The sequence below is a fragment of the Trachypithecus francoisi genome, unplaced genomic scaffold (assembly GCF_009764315.1).
Source record: "Trachypithecus francoisi isolate TF-2019V2 unplaced genomic scaffold, Tfra_2.0 Lachesis_group2, whole genome shotgun sequence".
NCBI lineage: Eukaryota > Metazoa > Chordata > Mammalia > Primates > Cercopithecidae > Trachypithecus > Trachypithecus francoisi.
The window spans coordinates 164,576,851-164,597,835 of NW_022681465.1; the positions used below are offsets into that span (position 1 = coordinate 164,576,851).

Sequence of the window (20,985 nt, forward strand, 5' to 3'; positions counted from 1 at the left end):
AAAAGCACCCAGGAAGGCTTCAGGAGAGTCCTTCTCCACCATGACAATGCTTCTGCTCATTCCTCTCATCAAAAAGGGCAACTTTGCAAGAGTTTGCACAGGAAATCGTTAGGCATCTTCCTTACAGTACTGATTCGGCTGCTTCTGCCTTATTTTTGTTTCCTAGTCTTAAAAAAACCTTTAAAAGGCACTCATTTCTCTTTAGTTAATGATGTAAAAAAAACCACTGTATTTAGATGGTTAAATCCCCAGGACCCTCAGTTCTTCAAAGTGGACTAAAGGGCTGGTATCATCACATCAAAAGTATCTTGAACTTGATGAAGCTCATGTTGAAAAATAAAATTTATATTTTTTATTTTTGTTGTTTAATTCCATTTTTCCATGAACTTTAAAAAGTCTTCTCATATGTGACTATATTTTGCTAGGTATGGTACCCAGAAGATATATGAAATGAATTCTGACTACATAGTTCTTACTGGATTCACCTCCTGACACCCTCCCTGCCTAGCTTGCCAAGGAAAACAGCTCCCAGTCTGTACAAAATCAGATAATCGGCAGAAACAGACAAAAGTTCCAAGAGATGAAGCAGAAAGGAAAGACAAGGTTAAAGAACTAAAATCCCTTTACCAGATGAAGAGATGAGAAAGAGTAGAAGAGAAACTGGATAGTAGAAAAGCCAGCCAAGTTAGGACAAAGGGAGCTTGGGTAGGGGGGCAGTGTGTGTGTGTGTATGTGTGAGAGAAACACTTTTGTGGTAGGTTGGGACTCGTTAATTTATGTGGCTCAAGGCATAAAGAGAACTACACAGTTCTGTTATGACCACTGGTAGGAGTGAAAATAAACAGATATTTTTGAGAACCTATTGTCTTAGTTCATTTGGGCTGCTATAACAAAATACCATAAACTGGCTAGCATATAAACAATGGAAATTTCTTTCTTTCTTAAAATTCTAGAGGCTGAGCAGTCCAAGATCAAGGTACCAACAGATCTGGTGTCTTATGAAGGTCTGTTTCCTGGTTCACAGATGGCAGCTTCTTACTCTGTCTTCACATGGTGGAAGGGGTGAGGGAGTTCCCTTGAGCCTCTTTTATAAGGACACTAGTCCCATTCCTGAGTCAGTCGTCTCAAGAACTTATCATCTACCAAAGATCCCACCATCACATACTATCATATTGAGGATTAGGTTTCAACATATGAATTTGTTCTTTTTGATGGGGGGACAGAAACGTTCAGCCATAATACCTACAAAGGGACAGAAGGACCAATACCTATCCCATTTAATCCTCACGACAGCTCTATGAAACTAACATGTTTACACCCTCCTAGATAAGACAACTGTAGCTGGGGAGACAAAGTGGATTGCCCAAGGCCATAAAGCTAGCAAATAGTGGAACAGGAACAAAGCCTGGGCTCTCCCTGATCTGATACCTGGAGCTGGGAACCAGAAGCCATTGATAAATGAGAGAGACTCTGGGCTAACACTGCTGCCAAAGGGAATGTTGCCTCATAAACTCTACATTGGCGTGTATCTGGATTCAGGCTTCATTGCAAAAGTATGGATTTTCTTGACACTTTCTTTTGTCTCAGCACAAAAGCTGTATGGTCTATTTGCTTGTGTATGGTTGTAAACAGCAGTCCACCAGAGTCCTCTTCATTGTCCTCCTATATTCACTGGTGATAGAATCCAGCACACATGAGAAGACTTTTTTTATGGGCTTCTCCAGAAACCCTTTACTTCTCATATTTCTTTCACATTCCTAACAGCTTTTCTCCCTTTGTTATTCACTCTTTTTCTTTATCTATTACCCAACATCCAGGCATTTAGTTTTCCTCCCACCTGATCTTAACCTATGGGAAATATAATAAAGTAGTTCCTTAAGCAAGACTTGGTAATATGTTGAGTGATTTATCATTATAATCCAGGTTAGAAGTTGGGGCCTAATGACACTTTCTCACTCTACTTTGGCTGAATTGCTGCAGTCAGTTATTTCTCAAAGTCTTGACTAACCCAGATGATAAGTCTTAATTGCAAATTATTCTAATTTCATGTTTCTTTTATTTTGACATTAGTGACTTGACTGCAGAGCAGTAAAGAACAGTTGTAAGCTAAAGTGAAGCCCAACAAAGAATTCTATTGACTGTGTGACCTCATCAGAGGAAGTGGCCACAACCTTCTTGTTTGTTGCCTATTTCTATTTTTTTCTTTGTAACATTGGACCTTGCTGAAGGATTCCTTAGAAATGTCCAGTTTGCATAAACCGAGGCCCAAGATCAACAGATGATTAATGTAGGTAACAACCCTAGGCACCTATACTTTCCATTCTGAGTTAATTCTATGTTCTCAGAGGCAAAGCTAAGAGATAAGATCTTGAATAACAGTGAGATTAACCATTTTCTCAAAGGCAGGATCCATTGTTTGATAATACTGCAAGCTTCCACTGCTTCCTTCCAGCACAAATCTTGGTTCTTCTTGTTTCTTCCACACTCCTCACCTCATTATACTCCACTGGGACAGCTCACAATTTGGGTTACCAGTAAAGGCAAGGTAGCATTCCCAACATCCTTGTGACAAATCATAAATTAATGACATTTAGAAGAAGCCTTAACATGTATAGCAGGCAAAAATATTCCTTCAACACACACACACACACACACACACACACGGATTGAGAGAGTGTGTGTGTATGCGTGTGTGTGTAATCATTGTCTTTAACACTAAAGGCAATCTTTCTGTAATCCCTTAGTGGCACGACCTGGTAAGGAAGACAGTGGCACCCAGTGGACAAATGTTTGATTGTTTGAGACAGGTGTTCCATTCTGAAATATTCTCAAGAACTTTCTTAGGAAATATCAGGTTCTTCCCTTTCCCTATCCTCTCATCCATGTTTTTAATGTCGACTTAAATTTTAAGATAGGGGACAGAGGACTGTTCTTAAAGTTTTTATCTTTTCAAGGAAAAGACTAGACTCAAACACTGGAGAAAGCAAAAATTTTAGGATTAAATCCTGTGACAACTGTGTTGATTGACCCCTCTCAACAGTAACAATGAAGACAGCCAAATCTCATAAAATGCTCAAGTTAATTAAAAATGTAATATCAAAAATGCCTGCAATGTGCTTTACATATCATACTCTCCCTTTCCTCAAACCATGGCCAACTTCCAATTAAACTCACTTGGTTATGCAAATTTGACAACTTCAAGAACAATACTTTAGTACAATTAACACATACAGATCCTGTAACTTAATGCTATTGTGCAGTTTATCTTGGAGTCATATAAACACCTATTTTCATTCTTCATATCTTCCAATTTTTCTATTGTCTGTGAGCTACTTGGGTAGAGAAGCTCTGACTTATATGTCTTTCCTGCAAAACACCTAACCAGCATCTTACTTATGGTAGGTACAAAAAGGTTGTGAAATCCAATCTCCATTTTATATATTTAATCTGCTATATTACTGAAAAAATAAATACATCTAATTGGTTGGTGTTATACAAAGAGATCATCCAGCTAAGAATCTTAAATATTAGGAGCTATCCGTGAAAGCACCTTTGTAAATTATAACCGAGGAAATTATGACAGTGAAAGAAATAAGACCTAACCGACTCTATCTTGCTTTTAACCCTTAAGCTGTCCTTGTTCATTCCCGGTCATAGGCCAAACTATCTGTGGGAAGGAATTCAGTTCACGGTTTGACTCTGAAACAAAATCGATAACAGCCCTTTCCCAAAAAGAACCCTGCTCTTGCCTGAGGTCCAATCTGCCCTTGCAGAACTACCAAATTAGCTACAAAATTAGAAATTACGATTGAGGAGTCATGCAGCCTGTGACTCTGAGAGTCTGAACCTCCCCAAATTGCTCCTGGGGATAACATCACTATTGTAAAGTTTAAGATCAGTGCTTCAGATACTTTGCAGACCCTGCACTTGATGGATCAGCTGACACCACCCAGCCCAACCAGTTCTGCCATCACACCCAAGAACAGAAGACATTAAGAAAACCTAACTTCCATCCACTATGATTCCATCTCCAACCTGACCAACCAGCACTCCCCACTTCCCGGGTGCCTCCCCGTCAAATTATCTTTAAAAACTCTGATCCCTGAATGTTCAGGGAGACTGATTTGAGTAATAACAAAACCCCGGTCTCCTGCACAGCCAGCTCTGTGACTCCGTGATTTACTCTTTCTCCATTGTAATTCCCCTGTCTTGATAAATCAATTCTGTCTAGGCAGTGGGCAAGGTGAGCCCAATGGGTGGTTACATCTGCATTGGATAAAATAAAAATATTTCATTAAGAACCAAAGAAATGGGTACTTTTTTTTTTCTTTGAGACGGAGTCTCGCTCTGTTTCCCAGGCTGGAGTGCAGTGGCGCGATCTCAGCTCACTGGAAGTTCCGCCTCCCGGGTTTATGCCATTCTCCTGCCTCAGCACCCACCACCATGCCCTGCTATTTTTTTTTGTATTTTTAGTAGAAACGGGGTTTCACAATGTTAGCCAGGATGGTCTCGATCTCCTGACCTCATGATCGACCCACCTCGGCTTCCCAAAGTGCAGAAATGGGTACTTTTATGAGTGAATTGAATCTTACTGATTCAAACGAGAAATCATGAAAAGCCATTTGATTACCAAAAAAATCCCATATACCTTCTTAGTGTAACCTAATCCCAGCAGGGGTGCCCTTTTTTAGTTATCCATTGAAAAATCCTTCCCAATTTGGAGACTCTGAAATTCTTAGTTTTTTGTTGTTGTTGTTGTTTTGTTTGTTTTGCTTTGAAATGGTACCTCATGTTTATCATTATATTCTTGGTAATTCTTAATTTTGCCACAGTTCAAGGCTTGTTTCTGTTTGTTTTAGAAAAAAAACAACAACAACAACAGTTGGCAGGCTAGAGCTATGGCTTGAGGCTGAGATGGAAACTTTTCCAAAAGGACAGCACATTTTTATCAACTGACACAACTCCCCTGTGACCCCTTGCATCAATCGCATTTAGTCAGTAAACAATAAATACATGCCAAAGTAAGGGATGCACCTTTTTTGGTAAGCTGAAAAAGAAATGAAGGGCATTTGTGTGTGTATCACTAAATTATATATTAATTATACTTTTTCTCATAACACAAGGCACCTTTCCTCCTTAGTTTCCGCTAGAATTCTGATGCAATTAGCTTTTACTGTACAGAGAGACTGCCTTTATTAAAAGTACCTTAAAATTCTTTTTTTCCAAAGTATCTAAAATATACTTTTATCTAAATATATCAATCCAGGAGAAATTAATGAACATTTCTAACATTGCAGGGCCTCCTCCATCCTTTTCCCTTCACTGACTGTCACCAAAAGAGAGCACTGGGGGACCCAGGGTCCAAGCAGTTTGTCTTCTGGGGCCAAGCCTCTCTGACCGGGGAAAGGCAACAATAGTTGCACTATTTGCAAAGTAGAATCTTATTGGGAAATGTTCCAGCCCTGGTCTGAGCTTTACTGATACTAGTAAAGCTGGTTTACTGCCTCTGAAATCATGGACCTGCTGTACATGCAGAGCACTATAAGGTGACCAGGCCACCTGGTGCAGACCAGGCTCCACTTATCATCTGCTGCTTTGCTTCTGTAAGTTTCAGACACCCAAGAGGGATGTCAATATTTGAAAAACTCTCTTCTAAGTAAAGTTTCCTAAAAATAAAAGAAAATTACTTCTGCATGACTCCAATAGGCTTTATTTTATCTTTGAGCTTATCTATTTATAATGCAAATATGCTTTGCTTATTCAGGAAAACCACTTGGTTAAAGAAGGTTTGCCTAACTCATGGCCTGTGGTGAATGAAAGTCAAATAAAATATAAAGATGAAAAAAGTTTTAAAGACTGAAGAGTTCCATACAGACTAAAGTAGGCACTGTTAGGTCTAAAATGAATGGAATGCTGTGTGCGTGTGTGTGTGTACATAACTGCAATGTGTGTGTGTGTGTGTGTGTGTGTATCAGTAGAGGCAGAGGTTAAAACGTGTTTACATTCACACTTGCCATGCTGCACACTGAGGAACATTTGTTTCCAGTTCCCATAACAGGTGTTACCTGTTCAGATAAAGCTTTAGCCTTTTCTTCTGCTTCTTTCAGACAAGTCTCCAATGACTCAAGTTGGGCCAAGGTAAACGCCATCTGTCCAGTATCCAGGGACACTTTCTTTAAAAAAAAATCAATTATTACTTTTTGACAGGGATAGTTTGAGCGCATCTCAAACAATCTTATGGACTAATGATAGGCCTTGATAAACTCACACAAATCCTCCCCTTTTCTTTTTTTTTTTTTTTTTTTTTTTTTTTGAGACGGAGTCTTGCTCTGTCGCCCAGGCTGGAGTGCAGTGGCCAGATCTCAGCTCACTGCAACCTCCGCCTCCCGGGTTTATGCCATTCTCTCGCCTCAGCCTCCCGAGTAGCTGGGACTACAGGCGCCCGCCACATCGCCCGGCTAATTTTTTGTATTTTTTTAGTAGAGACGGGGTTTCACCATGTTAGCCAGGATGGTCTCGATCTCCTGACCTCGTGATCCACCCGTCTCGGCCTCCCAAAGTGCTGGGATTACAGGCTTGAGCCACCGCGCCCGGCCTTTCCTCCCCTTTTCTTAACAAGGAAATAAAATGGCAAAATGTTTTAACAATAGTTTTATTTAAAACATAGAATGTAAAAAGAGTAAAAAAAAATGATGACAATGAACAGCTTTAGAAAGTTAGATTAAATAACTGTCATTGGAATTTGATTACTTTGAAACTTTTATTCTTACTTCAAAAGGTTAGATTTAAAATTTCACATTCCTGATGGAAGATGTCACCTAGAATGCCTGTGTTTTTAACATTCACCTAACAGTAGGAACGGAGTCAACTGAGCTCAAAGAAACCCTGTTTCCTCTCATCTTCACCTTCTCAGCACATGTCATTAAAGCAAAGATACCACATGTTTTAGACTCATATCATTCTTCCCCAGAGCCTGGCTAATATGACTCAAATTAGCAGATGTGTAGACTCTGCCCCTCAAATTTTTTCTTTTTCTTTTTCTTTCTTTTTCTTTTTCCAGGCAGAGTTTCACTCTTGTTGCCCAGGCCAAGTGCAAGGGCACAATCTTGGCTCACTGCAACCTCCACCTCCTGGGTTCAAGCGATTCTCCTGTCTCAGCCTCTGAAGATTACAGGCACGCGCCACCACGTCCAGCTAATTTTTATATTTTTAGTAGAGACGTGGTTTCACCATGTTGGCCAGGCTAGTCTTAAACCCCTGACCTCATGATCTGCCCACCTCCACCTCCCAAAGTGCTGGGATTACAGTTGTGAGCCACTGCGCCCAGACTCAAAATGTTTCTAAAGTTACTTTTTCTCAGCTACAAGCTGAAGAGTACACAAAATTGGTATGAAAACATCAGGTACAGGCCCTTGTGAGACTAGAGCACTTCCTTGCTACTCTTTTGCTATTGTAATACTTAATAATTACAAAGTAATACAAAAAGTTGGAAAACCTTGTACATGCTAGGATGATGACCTTCCTATAGTTTCTCTGGGTGCATCCTGTTTTCCTGCGAATACTCCTGCTGCAGCTGCTTCCAATTAATCCCATAAAGAACGAACTGCATTCCTACATATCTTATAGATGTAACTTCTGTTTTATTTTTTTCCCTGTGGCTTATGAGACCACCGATTTTACATGTGTGCATTTCCTGACGATACAATAGAGCCATCTGGTGGTAAATGGAACCAGGCATAAAAATACAGCATTCATTCCGTTTCTGTACTTGTTCATACTATATGTCGAACCTTGAGTCTCTGCCACTGGCCTCTGATATAAACAGAATTCTATGGGATGAGAGGCAAAAAAAATTTCTACTTCACCAACAGCCTGGCTCAACAGTCAGGTTCTGCCACTACAGGGGCATACTCACCCTCAAAAGTTTGCCTTTAGGGGAGGAACATCTTAGGCTGGAATGGTGATACTAGGAAGTGAACCAATTGTCCTCGGATCCCTGATGGTTCCAGTAATTTCAAAAATGGGTTCAAAAATTCTCAAGAAAAAGGTCTTTAAACAAAATTCTTGTGCATTTACACTTAGAGATGAATACATGCTGTAAGACGTTATATGCAGAAATGGGGAATTGTCATGAGGCCAAACTATTTTTAAAAGATTGGGAATCCCTGATCTAGACTTCTATTTCCAGGGAAAATTTTCTTGAATGTTTGATCTCAAGAGGAACTTTTTAAAATTTGTGTGAGTAGACTCAGCAAGATCATCTAATCCATTTCTCCAGGGCTTCTCCAAACACCCAAAATTTCCCCAGCCGAGAACAACAAACATTTCCATAAGACAAAAGCATTATAAGTCAAAGCCAAATGAAACAGGCATAACTGAGGACTGTTATTAAATAACATAGGATTTTTTGTACAGACAAATTTAGGGAATTGTCATGTGTTTTAGGACAGGGAAAGACCTGAGCAAACCATGGAGAATGCAAAGTCAGTCTTTTACACCCCTACTCCAGCTGTAGTGAGCACGCCCTGCTCTCTGACATGCCTTTCAGCTTCTGCCACTCTCTTTTTTTTTTTTTTTTTTTTTTTTTTTTTGAGGCAGAGTCTCGCTCTGTCGCCCGGACTGGAGTGCAGTGGCCGGATCTCAGCTCACTGCAAGCTCCGTCTCCCAGGTTTACGCCATTCTCCTGCCTCAGCCTCCGGAGTAGCTGGGACTACAGGCGCCTGCCACCTCGCCCGGCTAGTTTTTGTATTTTTAGTAGAGACGGGGTTTCACCGTGTTCGCCAGGATGGTCTCGATCTCCTGACCTCGTGATCCGCCCGTCTCGGCCTCCCAAAGTGCTGGGATTACAGGCTTGAGCCACCGCGCCCGGCCAACTTCTGCCACTCTCTTAAGGGAAAAAGCTTACACAAAAGCAGGCACTTTTTAAATAGGAGGTAACTCCATTAACAGAACAAAGGCAAACAAAAATGAAGTCAAGAACAATTTCAAAAATAAGTAAACACATGAAGATAGAGGTTTGGGAGGTGGATATGTGGTTTCAAAGACGAAAAATGTTAGATGTACTCAGTCGTTGTCCCAGTTTTGCAAGGTACAATGTCAGAAGGGCAGAAAGATAGGGCTTCCATTATTAATTTTATTTTACTTCCAGGTACATGTGGACACATGCAATTTGTATTAATGAAGAAAAAGAATACTCTCAGTGGTTAAAGTGGTTGCCAGTGAATTATATTAATCAACAGTCTATGACATCAAAATGATGAAAATATAGGCAATATACAGGTGTTTGGGAATTGAACCTGTGTATGGATTTCCAAATGGTAAATTCCAACAATTTAATAATAATCCCCATTGTGAATTTTTATTTTTTGTCTTAAAATTGTCTTCCTAAATATAAAGTTATTATCTAAATACAGATACCTAATGTAGCCAAGATGATCAATCTAAGATGATACTAAATAACACTAAAAATTCAATGAACTCTTTGATTATAGTAAAGACACCTGACTATTATTATGCATGGATGTTGAGGTTGATAGTTTACTAATTGAACAAATCTTATATGACATTGTAAGAGTAGACTTCGTTCTGGTTGCAAAGGTTTCTCATTTGATAATTTAAAGGAAAATTTACATATTATTTTCTAATTTTATATTTCTTGATTTCTTAATCTATTCCAGTACCTTCTCATTATCCTCTACCTTGTTGTTAAGGCTTTATTTCTCTGTCCTAAAATGACAGCTATACAAACCCTTTGACCCTTAAGGACTGGCTCAAGGTTTCTGATTGATCCAACTTCATGTGCCATATCTAGAAATGTTCCTGTCTACAGAAGCCAGACAGGACTTTGCTGAACAGTAAGTAGAAGCCTGATAAATAATTGTTGATTGATTAAAGGCTCGGCAGTCAATGAAGATGGTTGTACCAGAACGAGCAGTCCTTCATGCTGAGAGGCTATAACAGTGACTTCTTTGAGCAATACTTTTCATGCATCTGACCTGGGACATTGACAGGGATCAGAGCCACAGAGAAATGCTGCTTGCCATGGTCAGGGGCCAGACTGTGCAGATGAGGACAAGAATGTGGTCATGAGGTAGGGTTGTTGTAAGAACTGAATGAGGTAAAACAGATAAGTGCTTTGACAGATGAAGTGCTCAATAAATGTTAATAATTCCACTATCCCAATTCCTTTAAAGAGAATAATTTGGTATTAAGACTCTCTAGCTTATTTTAAAACCCAAGTAAAAGAAAATACCCACGGGGACACTTTAATAACAGCCAGTAATCAAACGGCAGTGGGAAATCAGTCAAGTTTGTAATTGAGAACAGTTAATGTATTAAATATGTGCATGTACATTTATTTAAGAGCAAGAGTTTTAAATAAAAGTGTGGTTATGGCAAATTTCACCTTTGTGGAAGAGCATTTTGACATAGGTCAGTTTTGGAGAATTCGGTTTCTCTAAAATCTGAAGCTTCTCATATGTCAGGGCTCTAGCAGCAGCCCCTGCTCAGTGGCACAGTAACTTCCTTCCAGATAAACACATTTTACAAATATCCTGTTTGATATCTATGCCTTACTGCTGCCCATTCCTCTCTCCTTCTGCTTGACAGGCACCTATCACCCTATTCTTCCTTACCCTTCTGCAACCTACTCATTTTCTCATGCAGAGTCAAGTCTGTCCCCAGCTGATCATCTTCTCCCCCCCCACCACCCATGCCTCATCCCCTCACCCTGGACACATTTATTTCATCTCTCCCCACTCCCCTTTCATGATCAAAATTCACGTCACAGTGATAATTTCATCACTCTCATGTCCTTTTGTGTTTAGCGTTTGCAGTAGTTTCTTACACTAAATTACCCATTTCTACTTAGGCAAATATTTAAAAACTCAGTTTTCCTGGTTCTAATCCATTCCAGTGAAAACAGTATTCCTGTGTTTGGGTTTGCCTCAATAGTCACCTAAGAAGATATTTAAATTCAAAATGTGAACAAATTACAACTAGTTGTCGAAATGCCCATCAATATGGCTGAGCAGGACGTGGCTCCAGGAGAATGGTGGCCTGGATTGAGCATAGCCTAAGGAGCACTCTGCTTGTAATCTGGAAGGTATGGTCTATATCTGACTTGATTCTAAGTGATCATGTGACTTCGAGCCAGTTGCTTCATTTGTCTGCGTTTCAACATTTTCATCTTTAAATGAAGAATGTATTGATAAAGCCCAGGAGGAAATAGATGGCTACTTCAGTGCAGAAACTGAGGAGAGTTAAATGAAGGGACGATTTAGAAGGTGTGGGTAAGATTAAAGGAACCAACAAGGGTTGGCAAGACATTCCCTGAAAGTACAGGTGCCCTTTGCCTTATCTTGACCTGAAGATGTAGGGGAAGAGCAAAACTGATAGGTCTAGAAAGAAAGCTTGAGGAGAGGAACACAACCATGGCCAACTATGTCTAGGCAGTTGTGGTGGTTGGAAAGAAGTAGGGAGGGGAAATGAACCAGCGGAGTCAATAGCCTGACCTTAACTCCTCTCATCCCCTGTTCTCCTGTCTGTGTCTTTCTCGGGCTGAACTCAACAAGCCAGAGGTCAAGAGAACCCGAATAAATGTCCAGAGAGATCAGTGTTCCCTGAAAAGATGAGTTGGGAAGGGTGGAGAGTGGATAGGGAGGAGGAAACAAAGAAATCTCAGCCCAAAGGGGTTTAATTATATTAGTGGTTCCCAAATGCCACCGCATAGATGAGTGTTGGTTTGTGATAACATTTGTGCCAGCCAGTAACAAAAGGACAAGGCAAACTTTTAAAGAGAACATTGTGAATTTTTCATGAAGCCAAATTGATTCCTCTTTAAAGACTGTCATTTTTTCTGAGATTATAATCATTCTACTGTCTTTGGTGTTAAGAGGATATTTCTTTAACAAATGATGGCGGTGTATGGAAATTATTGTGTTTTAGTGTCTTGAAAAAAACTGAAAAGTTGGCAAACCTATGAGAACTAACCCTAATTATTTTACGTGTGAAAATTCTTACTGGCTTATGAAATCTAAGTATAGAGACCTCCTATCTAAATGATCCCTGTTAAATTGTGAATTGAATGTTTTATCAGGTGGCCTTTCCAGATCTAGAGTCCCTGAATCACCCTGGACCTAGTCCAAGATGCATCTATATTCTATATCAACTTATCTGCCTTAGCAAGGTTCCAGGATATTATTTTTTAAAGAAATAAACACATTCCTAAAGGTCAACCTTTCACCCTGTGAAAGATTTAACTACTTGTCCATTTCTATAGCCTCACTCATAGACTAAAAGAAAAAGATATTGGAAAGAAATTGTTGACTCAGATTTTAATTTATAAAAAGGTTGTTGGCATGGAAGTTAAAGAGAAATGACCACGTGACATTTGATAGTTTCATAAATAACTTTAAATAATGGCTAATCCAAAACTCTTAACATGCCAGCTCTTATTCCAGTTCAGCTCAAAGCAATTCAATTCAAGTTCAAAAAATATTTATTGAAGGCTCACTATTTGCCAGGCACTATACTAGGCAACGGGGAAATAAGGAGTAACAAAGCAGACGTGATTAATATGCTCACCAGGAGTCTTAGCCTAGAATTTCTCTCCAATACAGAAATCTTGGAATTGGGTTTATGTAAAAATGGAAAGAATGTCACAAGTTTGGTGGTTAACATTTTTATGCTCACTCATAATATACTGCTTTATGCTTTAGGGCTTTGTTCCTTCCTCCTTGATGAAGATTCTGGTTAGAATCTGATAGAAGGTGGTAAGAGGCAGTTCTAATCTGTTTTCAAATATTCCAGGTCTATCTCTAGTAATATTGCTTTATAGGCTCTTAGAGACCTTGTATAAACAGCATCAGAGGAGAAAAATGACCTTGCAAAAGATGGATATCTTCCATGGTTTAAATTAAAGTTAATAGTAAAATAGGATCTGGGCTAGAGGAGTCCTGAATTCGAGTTCATATTATATTACATATGTTACAGAATCTGTTCTGTGACCTAAAATAGCCCTCTATCATTTGATTTATGAGCAACACAGACTCCTTTGAGTACCTGATAACATCTGTGAATTCTCTTATCAAAAAAAAGTATGTGCACAGCTTGCACACACACATACAATAAGCACATGTGCACATAATTTTGTGTATGCGTTCAGGGTGTTTAAGCACCCTTCTCAATGCCATTCATGTAGCCCACATTAAGCAATCCTTGTTCAGAGGGAATATCACGTTAGCCAGCTTTAATTTTTATTCAAAAATAAATTGCAGGCTGGGTGTGCTGGCTCAAGACTGCAATCCCTGTATTTTGGGAGGCTAAGATGGACAGGTATCTTGAGCCCAGGAGTTCAAGATTAGCCTGGGCAACATGGTGAGACCTCGTCTTTGCAAAAATTAAAAATAATTAGTAGGTGGTGGTGGTGCGTGCCTGCAGTCCCAGCTACTTGGGAAGCTGAGGCTGAAGGATTGCTTGAGCCTGGCAGGCGGAGACTGCAGTGAGCCGAGATTATGCCACTGCACTCCAGCTTGGATGATAGAGCAATAACCTGTCTCAACAACAATAACAACAACAAAATTTTTTAAAAAAATATTTGTTTTTAAATAAATTTTCAGTTAAGTGGGATATCATTTGCCATTTGTAAAAATGGTATTTTTTGTGTGACAGGATTATTTATTTTCTCACTCATCATGTGTAAGTTTAGATTTTGAGTACTTTGGCATGTTGACCAATTATGTTTTCACTCTCCAACTGAATTTTAGTGTTTCAGGAAATGCACATGCCTGTAGGACTTTCATGTCAGCTCATGAGTAAAGTGATAGAATTGATGACATTTCATTGCCCAAGTTGATTGTGGCTTTTCAAAGTTAGTTTTGTTATATAAATTTTGCTATACTGTGTAAAATCAACAGCAAATGTTTTATGATTGACAGTGTTCAGACTGGAGGTAACTTTTTTCTACTAAAGAGTTTCAGATTCTAAATAGGCGAATTTTAAAAAATTTAAAAAATCAATTACAATGATAAGAACTTCAATATTCCAACAATGCTATTTCCAAAACCTAGCAAGGAAATCCTTCATTGAACTTGAAGTTTCATAGAAACCTTTTTCATGAGAAACCCTTTCATTTCCTCCCAGACTGGCATTTGCAGATTCCCTTCTTTACCAAGATCTGAAGGAGAAATGTGTTATGCATCCTTTCATATCAGATAAAAGTTTAGCAACAATTTCCATAGTGCATTCCAATATGATAAGGCACAGAAGACAGATGGAAAGGCTCATTTTGCTGTGAATTTCCACTTCTTTTAAGGTCTTGCAGTCAAAATGCTTCTAAGAGGCATGTCAAAAATATTGGAGAAGAAAGCATAGAACAGCCAACTGTAGCTACTCAGTGGGCCTTAATTTTCCCATCTGTGAAATGAGAAGACCATTGTACGTCATTCAACTTGACCTCTGCACTGGCCATTTGGTGAGCTGTTTTGACTGTCCAGTGTCTTTCTCTCTTTGGAGAATTTCCCATCCCATGTACCCTATCTTCCAAAGTTAAAAGCCAGGAGCTCCTTCCCAAGCATACTTCACAGCCAAGGTGTAGTCATTTGACTTAGACTCCACCAAGTCAGACACACCAGCATGAAACTTCGATGTGGTTGAGAATGAAATGAAAAAGGTGCCAAACAGCTTGGAATCTGGCTTGGTGGATGGGGTCATTCTGTTTTCAGGGGCTACAGTGACAGAAGACTTAGAAGTAATATCTCAGATTCAGGGAAAATGACAGGTTATAGGTCTGGTGGCAGCAGTAACAGGTTTGCCCTCAGAATCTGCAAGGTAATTGGGTGTAGCCTCCAAGGTTGATACTCTGGCTCTCCTAAAGAACCTCTGGCATATCTAGTATTTCCCAAAAATTCTTTCCCCCCTGAATCCGAACTAGTATGGGTTCTGTTGATTTCAAATATGAATCTGACTGATGCAAGCTCCTTGACGTAATTATACTTATTGTTTGTGTGACTTTAAGTAAGTAAGTAATTTAATTATTCTGAGCCCCCATTTTCTCATCTATAAAAATGGAGGAGGTGATAACTCCAGGGTTTGCTGTGATTATTACATGGGGTAATTCAGAAACTTACTTAGTATAATGACTGGTCCATAGTAGCAAGTAAAAAGAAAATTCTCTCTTCAAGCTGTAGATTTTATGGTCCTATGATGTAGCTTCTGGGAGTTCCCAGCCTAGGAGAGAGTCTGGGAGTTGACTGTAAGGACCAGAAACTCTTGGCTTTATGTGAATATACCTCCTAGCCTGGTTACTTCTTGTTAGAAAAGGCACATCGTTATGCATAAACTAAGAGCAAAAATTCAAAAATGCAAGTGGGTAGGGCACAATCTTGTATCCTCCCCTGCCAGCAAAGGATAATTTTTACTTGGTCTGCTCCATTTCTTCTCTTCCTTGACCTTCTTTTTAAAAAATTGTATTATTTTATTTTAAGTTCCAGGGTACATGTGTGGGATGTGCAGGTTTGTTGCACAGGTAAACGTGTGCCATGATGATTTGCTGCATCTATTAACCTATCACCTAGGTATTAAGCCCCACACGCATTAACTATTTACCCTGATGCTCTCCTTCCTCCCACCACCCTCACCCTGACAGGCCCCAGGGTGTGTTATTGCCCTCCCTGTGGTCCTGTGTTCTCATCATTTGGCTCCCACTTATAAGTGAGAACATGTGGTGTTTGGTTTTCTGTTCCTGCGTTAGTTTGCTGAGGATAATGGCTTCCCGCTCCATCCACATCCCTGCAAATGACATGATCTCATTCCTTGTTATGATTGTGTAGTACTCCATGGTGTATATGTACCACATTTTCTTTATCCACTCTATCATTGATGGACATTTGGGTTGATTCCATGTCTTTGCTATTGTGAATAGTGCTGCAATGAACATATGCATGCATGTATCTGTATAACAGAATGATTTATATTCCTCTGGGTATATACCTAATAATGGGGTTGCTGGGTCAAATGGTATTTCTTGTTCTGTGTCTTTGAGGAATCACCACACTCTTCCACAATGGTTGAACTAATTTACATTCCTACGAATAGTGTAAAAGTGTTTCTTCTTCTCCATAGCATTGCCAGCAGCTGTTTTTTCTTGACTTTTTAATAATTGCCATTCTGACTGGTGTGAGATGGTATCTCATTGTGGTTTTGATTTGCATTTCTCTAATGATCAGTGATGTTGAGCTATTTTCCATACGTTTGTTGGCCACATAAATGTCTTCTTTTAGGAAATGTCTGTTTATGTCTTTTGCTCACTTTTTAATGGGGTTGTTTTTCTTTTTCTTCTACATTTCTTTAAGTTCCTTGTAGATTCTGGATATTAGAACTTTGTCAGATGAATAGATTGCAAAAATTTTCTCCCATTCTGTAGGCTGTCTGTTCACTCTAATGATAGTTTCTTTTGGTATACATAAGCTCTTTAGTTCAATTAGATCCCATTTGTCAATTTTTTATTTTTGTTGCAATTGCTTTTGACATTTTAGTCATTAAATCTTTGCCACAGCCTATGTCCTGAATTGTATTGCCCAGATTTTCTGTTTGGGATATTATAGTTTTGGGTTTTACATTTAAGTCTTTAATCCATCTTGAGTTAATTTTTGTATATGGTATAAGGAAGGCATCCAGTTTCAATTTTCTGCACACGGCTAGCCAGTTCTCCAGCACCATTTATTAAACAGGGAATCCTTTCCTCATTGCTTATTTTTGTCAGGTTTGTCAAAGATCAGATGGTCGTAGTCTTATTTCTGAGTTCTCTATTCGTTCCATTGGTCTATGTGTCTGTTTTTGTACCAGAACCATGCTGTTTTGGTTACTGTAGGCTTGTAGTATAGTTTAAAATTGGGTAGCATAATGCCTCCAGCTTTGCTCTGTTTTCTTAGAATTGTCTTGGCTATACAGGCTCTTTTTTGGTTCTGTATGAATTCTAAAGTAGTTTTTTCTAGTTCTGTGAAGAATGTCAGTGGTATTTGAATAGGAGTAGCATTGAATCGATAAATTACTTTGGGCAGTATGGCCATTTTTATGATATTGATTCTTCCTATTTGTGAGCATAGAATGTTTTTCCATTTGTGCCCTCTCTGATTTCCCTGAGCAGTGGTTTTTAGTTCTCTTTGAAGAGGTCCTTCACTTCCCTTGTTAGCTGTATTCCTAGGTATTTTATTCTATTTCTAGCAATTGTGAACAGGAGTTCATTCATGATTTGGCTCTCTGCTTGTCTATCATTGGTGTATAGGAATGCTTGTGAGTTTTGCTTATTTATTTTGTATCCTGAGATTTTGCTGAAGTTGCTTATCAGCTTAAGAAGCTTTGAGGCTGAGATGATGGAATTTTCTAGATATACGATCATGTCATCTGCAAATAGAGACAGCTTGGCTTCCTCCCTTCCTATTTGAATACCTCTATTCCTTTTTCTTGCCTGATTGCTCTGGCCAAAACTTCCAATACTATGTTGAATAGGAGTAGTGAGAGAGGGCATCCTCGTCTTGAACTGTTTTCAAGGGAATGCTTGTAGCTTTTGCCCATTCAGTATGATACTGGCTGTGGATTTGTCATAAATGGCTCTTATTATTTTAAGGTATGTTCCATCAATACCTAGTTTATTGAGAGTTTTTAACATAAAGTGATGTTGAAATTTATTGAAGGCCTTTTCTGCATCTATTGAGGTAATCATGCAGTTTTTGTCTTTAGTTCTGTTTATGTAATGAATTACATTATTGATTTGCATATGTTGAACCAGCCTTCATTCTGGGGATGAAGCTGAGTTGATCATAGTGGATAAGCTTTTTGATGTGCTGCTGGATTTGGTTTGCCAGTATTTTACTGAGGATTTTTGCATCGATGTTCATCAGGGATATTGGCCTGAAGTTTTTTTTGTTGTATCTCTGCCAGGTTTTGGTGTCAGAATGATGTTAGCCTCATAAAATGAGATAGGGAGGAGTCTCTCCTTTTCAATTGTTTGGAATAGTTTCAGAATAAATGGTACCAGTTCCTCTTTGTACCGCTGGTAGAATTCAGCTATAAAACTCTCTGGTCCTAGGCTTCTTTTGGTTGGTAGACCATTTATTACTGCCTCAATTTTAGAACTTGTAATTGGTCTATTCAGATATCAACTTCTTATTGGTTCAGTCTTGGGAGGATGTATGTGTCCAGGAATTTATCCATTTCTTCTACATTTTCTAGTTTATTTGCATAGAGCTGTTTATAGTATTCTCTGATGGTTGTTTATATTTCTGTGGGGTCAGTGGTAATATCTCCTTTATCATTTTTATTGTATCTATTTGATTCCTCTCTCTTTTCTTCTTTATTAGTCTAGCTATTGGTCTATCTATTTTATTAATTTTTTCATAAAAGCAGCTCCCAGATTAATCGATTTTTGGAAAGGTTTTTTGTGTCTCTATCTTCTTCAGTTCCACTCTGATTTTGGTTATTTCTTGTCTCTTGCTAGCTTTGGGGTTTATTTGCTCTTGGTTCTCTAGTTCTTTTAGTTGTGATATTAGGATGCCGATTTGAGGTCTTTCTAATCTTTTTTGATGTGGGCATTTAGTGCTGTAAATTTCCCTCTTAACACTGCTGTAGCTGCATCCCAAAGATTCTGGTACATTGTTTCTTTGTTATCATTGGTTTCAAAGAACTTCTTGATTTTTACTTTAATTTTTGTTATTTACCCAGGAGTCATTCAGGAGCAGGTAGTTCAATTTTCATGTAGTTGTGTGGTTTTGAGTGAGTTTCCTAATCTTGAATTCTAATTTGATTGTGCTATGGTCTGGGAGACTGTTTGTTATTATTTCAGTTCACTTACATTTGCTGAGGAGTGTTTTACTTCCAATTATGTGATTGATTTTAGAGTAAGTGCCATGTGGCACTGAGAAGAATGCATATTCTGTTGTTTTGACATGGATAGTTCTGTAGATATATATCAGGTCCACTGGATCCAGAGCTGAGTTCAAGTCCTAAATATCTTTGTCAGTGCTCTGTTGCTATGATCTGTGATCTGTCTAATATTGACAGTGGAGTCTTAAAGTCTCCCATTATTATTGTGTGGGAGTCTAATTCTCTTTGAAGGTATATATGAATGTGCTTTATGAATCTAGTTGCTCCTGCATTGGGTGCATATATATTTAGGATAGTTAGCTCTTCTCGTTGAATTAAACCCTTTACCATTATATAATGCCCTTTTTGTCATTTTCAATCTTTGTTGGCTTAAGCTCTGTTTTGTCAGAAACTAGGATTGCAGCCAGTTTCAGTGGCTCACACCTGTAATCCCAGTACTTTGGGAAGCTGAGGCAGGCTGATCACCTGAGGTCAAGAGTTTGAGACTAGTCTGACCAACATGGTGAAACCCTGTCTCTACTAAAACTACAAAAATTAGCCAGGTGTGGTGGCATGTGCCTGTAGTCCCAGCTACTCGGGAGGCTGAGTCAGGAGAATTGCTTGAACTCAGAAGGCAGAGACTGCAGTGAGCCGAGATCATGCCAGTGCACTCCAGCCTGGGTGACAGAGCCAGACTCCATCTCCAAAAAAAAAAGAAAAAAAAGAAACTGGGATTGCAATTTGTGTTTTTTCCTACTTTCCATCTGCTTGGTAAGTTTTTCTCCACCCTTTTATTTTGAGTCTATGTGTGTCTTTGCACATGAGATAGTTCCCTTGAATACAGCACACTGATGGGTCTTGACTCTTTATTCAGCTTGTCATTCTGTGTCTTTTAATTGGGGCACTTAGCCCATTTACATTTAAGGTTAATACTGTTATGTGTGAATTTGATCCTGTCACCATTATGCTAGCTGGTTATTTTGCAGACTTGTTGATGTAGTTGCTTCATAGTGTCATTGGTCTTTGTACTTCAGTGTGTTTTTGTAGTGGCTGGCAATGGGTTTTCCTTTCCATAGTTAGTGCTTTCTTCAGGAGCTCCTGCAAAGCCCGATTTGTGGTGACAAATTCTCTCAGCATTTGCTTGTCTGAAAAAGATTTTATTTCTCCTTTGCTTATGAAGTTTAGTTTGGCTGGATATAAAATTCTAGTTTGGAAATTCTTTAAGAATGTTGAGTATTGTCACCCCAATCTTTTCTGGCTTGTAAGGTTTCTACTGAGAGGTCCTCTGTTAGTCTGATGGGCTTCCCTTTGTAGGTGACATGGCCTTTCTCTCTGGCTGTCCTTAACATTTTTTCCCTTCATTTTGACCTTGGAGCATCTGACAATCATGGGGTTGATCTTTTCATGGAGTATCTTACTGGGGTTCTCTGGATTTCCTAACTTTGAATGTTAGTGTGTCTTACTAGGTTGGGAAGTTCTCCTGGATGATATCCTGAAGTATGTTTTCCAACTTGGTTTTGTTCTCCCCATCTCTTTCAGGTACCTCAATCAGTTGTAGGTTTGGTCCTTTTACATAATCCCATAGTCCTCAGAGGTTTTGTTTTTCCTTTTCATTCATGTTTCTCTAATCTTGTTTGCCTGTCTTATTTCAGCAAGATAGTCTTCAAGCTCTGGAATTCGTGTCTCTGCCTGGTCTATTGGGCTGTAGATACTTGTGGTTGCATTGTGAAATTCTCATGTTGTGTTTTCAGCTCCGTCAGGTCATTTATTTTCTTCTCTAGGCTGCTTATTTTGGTTAACAGCCCCTATGGTGTGTCATTGTGGTTCATGGCGTCTTTGCATTGGGTTAGAACATGCTGCTTTAGCTCAGCAGTGTTCGTTATTACTCACCTTCTGAAGCCTACTTCTGTCAGTTTACCCATCTCAGCCTCATCCCAGTTCTGTTCCCTTGCTGGAGAGGTATTGTGATCCTTTGGAAGAGAAGAGGCACTCTGGCTTTTTGAGTTTTCAGCATGAGTTTATGTAGTTTTGATCTTTGAGGCTGCTGACTTTTGGATGGGGATTTTGTGGGGACTTTTTGCTGAAGCTGTTGTTGCTTTCTGTTTGTTTCTTTTTCTTTTCTTT

At 39.1% G+C, this 20,985-nt stretch overlaps 1 protein-coding gene across 1 annotated transcript in view; it reads right to left on the reverse strand.

The window, feature by feature from the left end:
• The window catches only part of CCDC192 (coiled-coil domain containing 192), a 241,297-nt gene that overhangs the window by 193,354 nt on the left and 26,958 nt on the right, over positions 1-20,985 (reverse strand). The window contains exon 3 of the mRNA XM_033181366.1: positions 6,066-6,173. Coding sequence (XP_033037257.1) covers positions 6,066-6,173 — 108 coding nt within the window. The remainder of the gene's footprint in view (positions 1-6,065; positions 6,174-20,985) is intronic.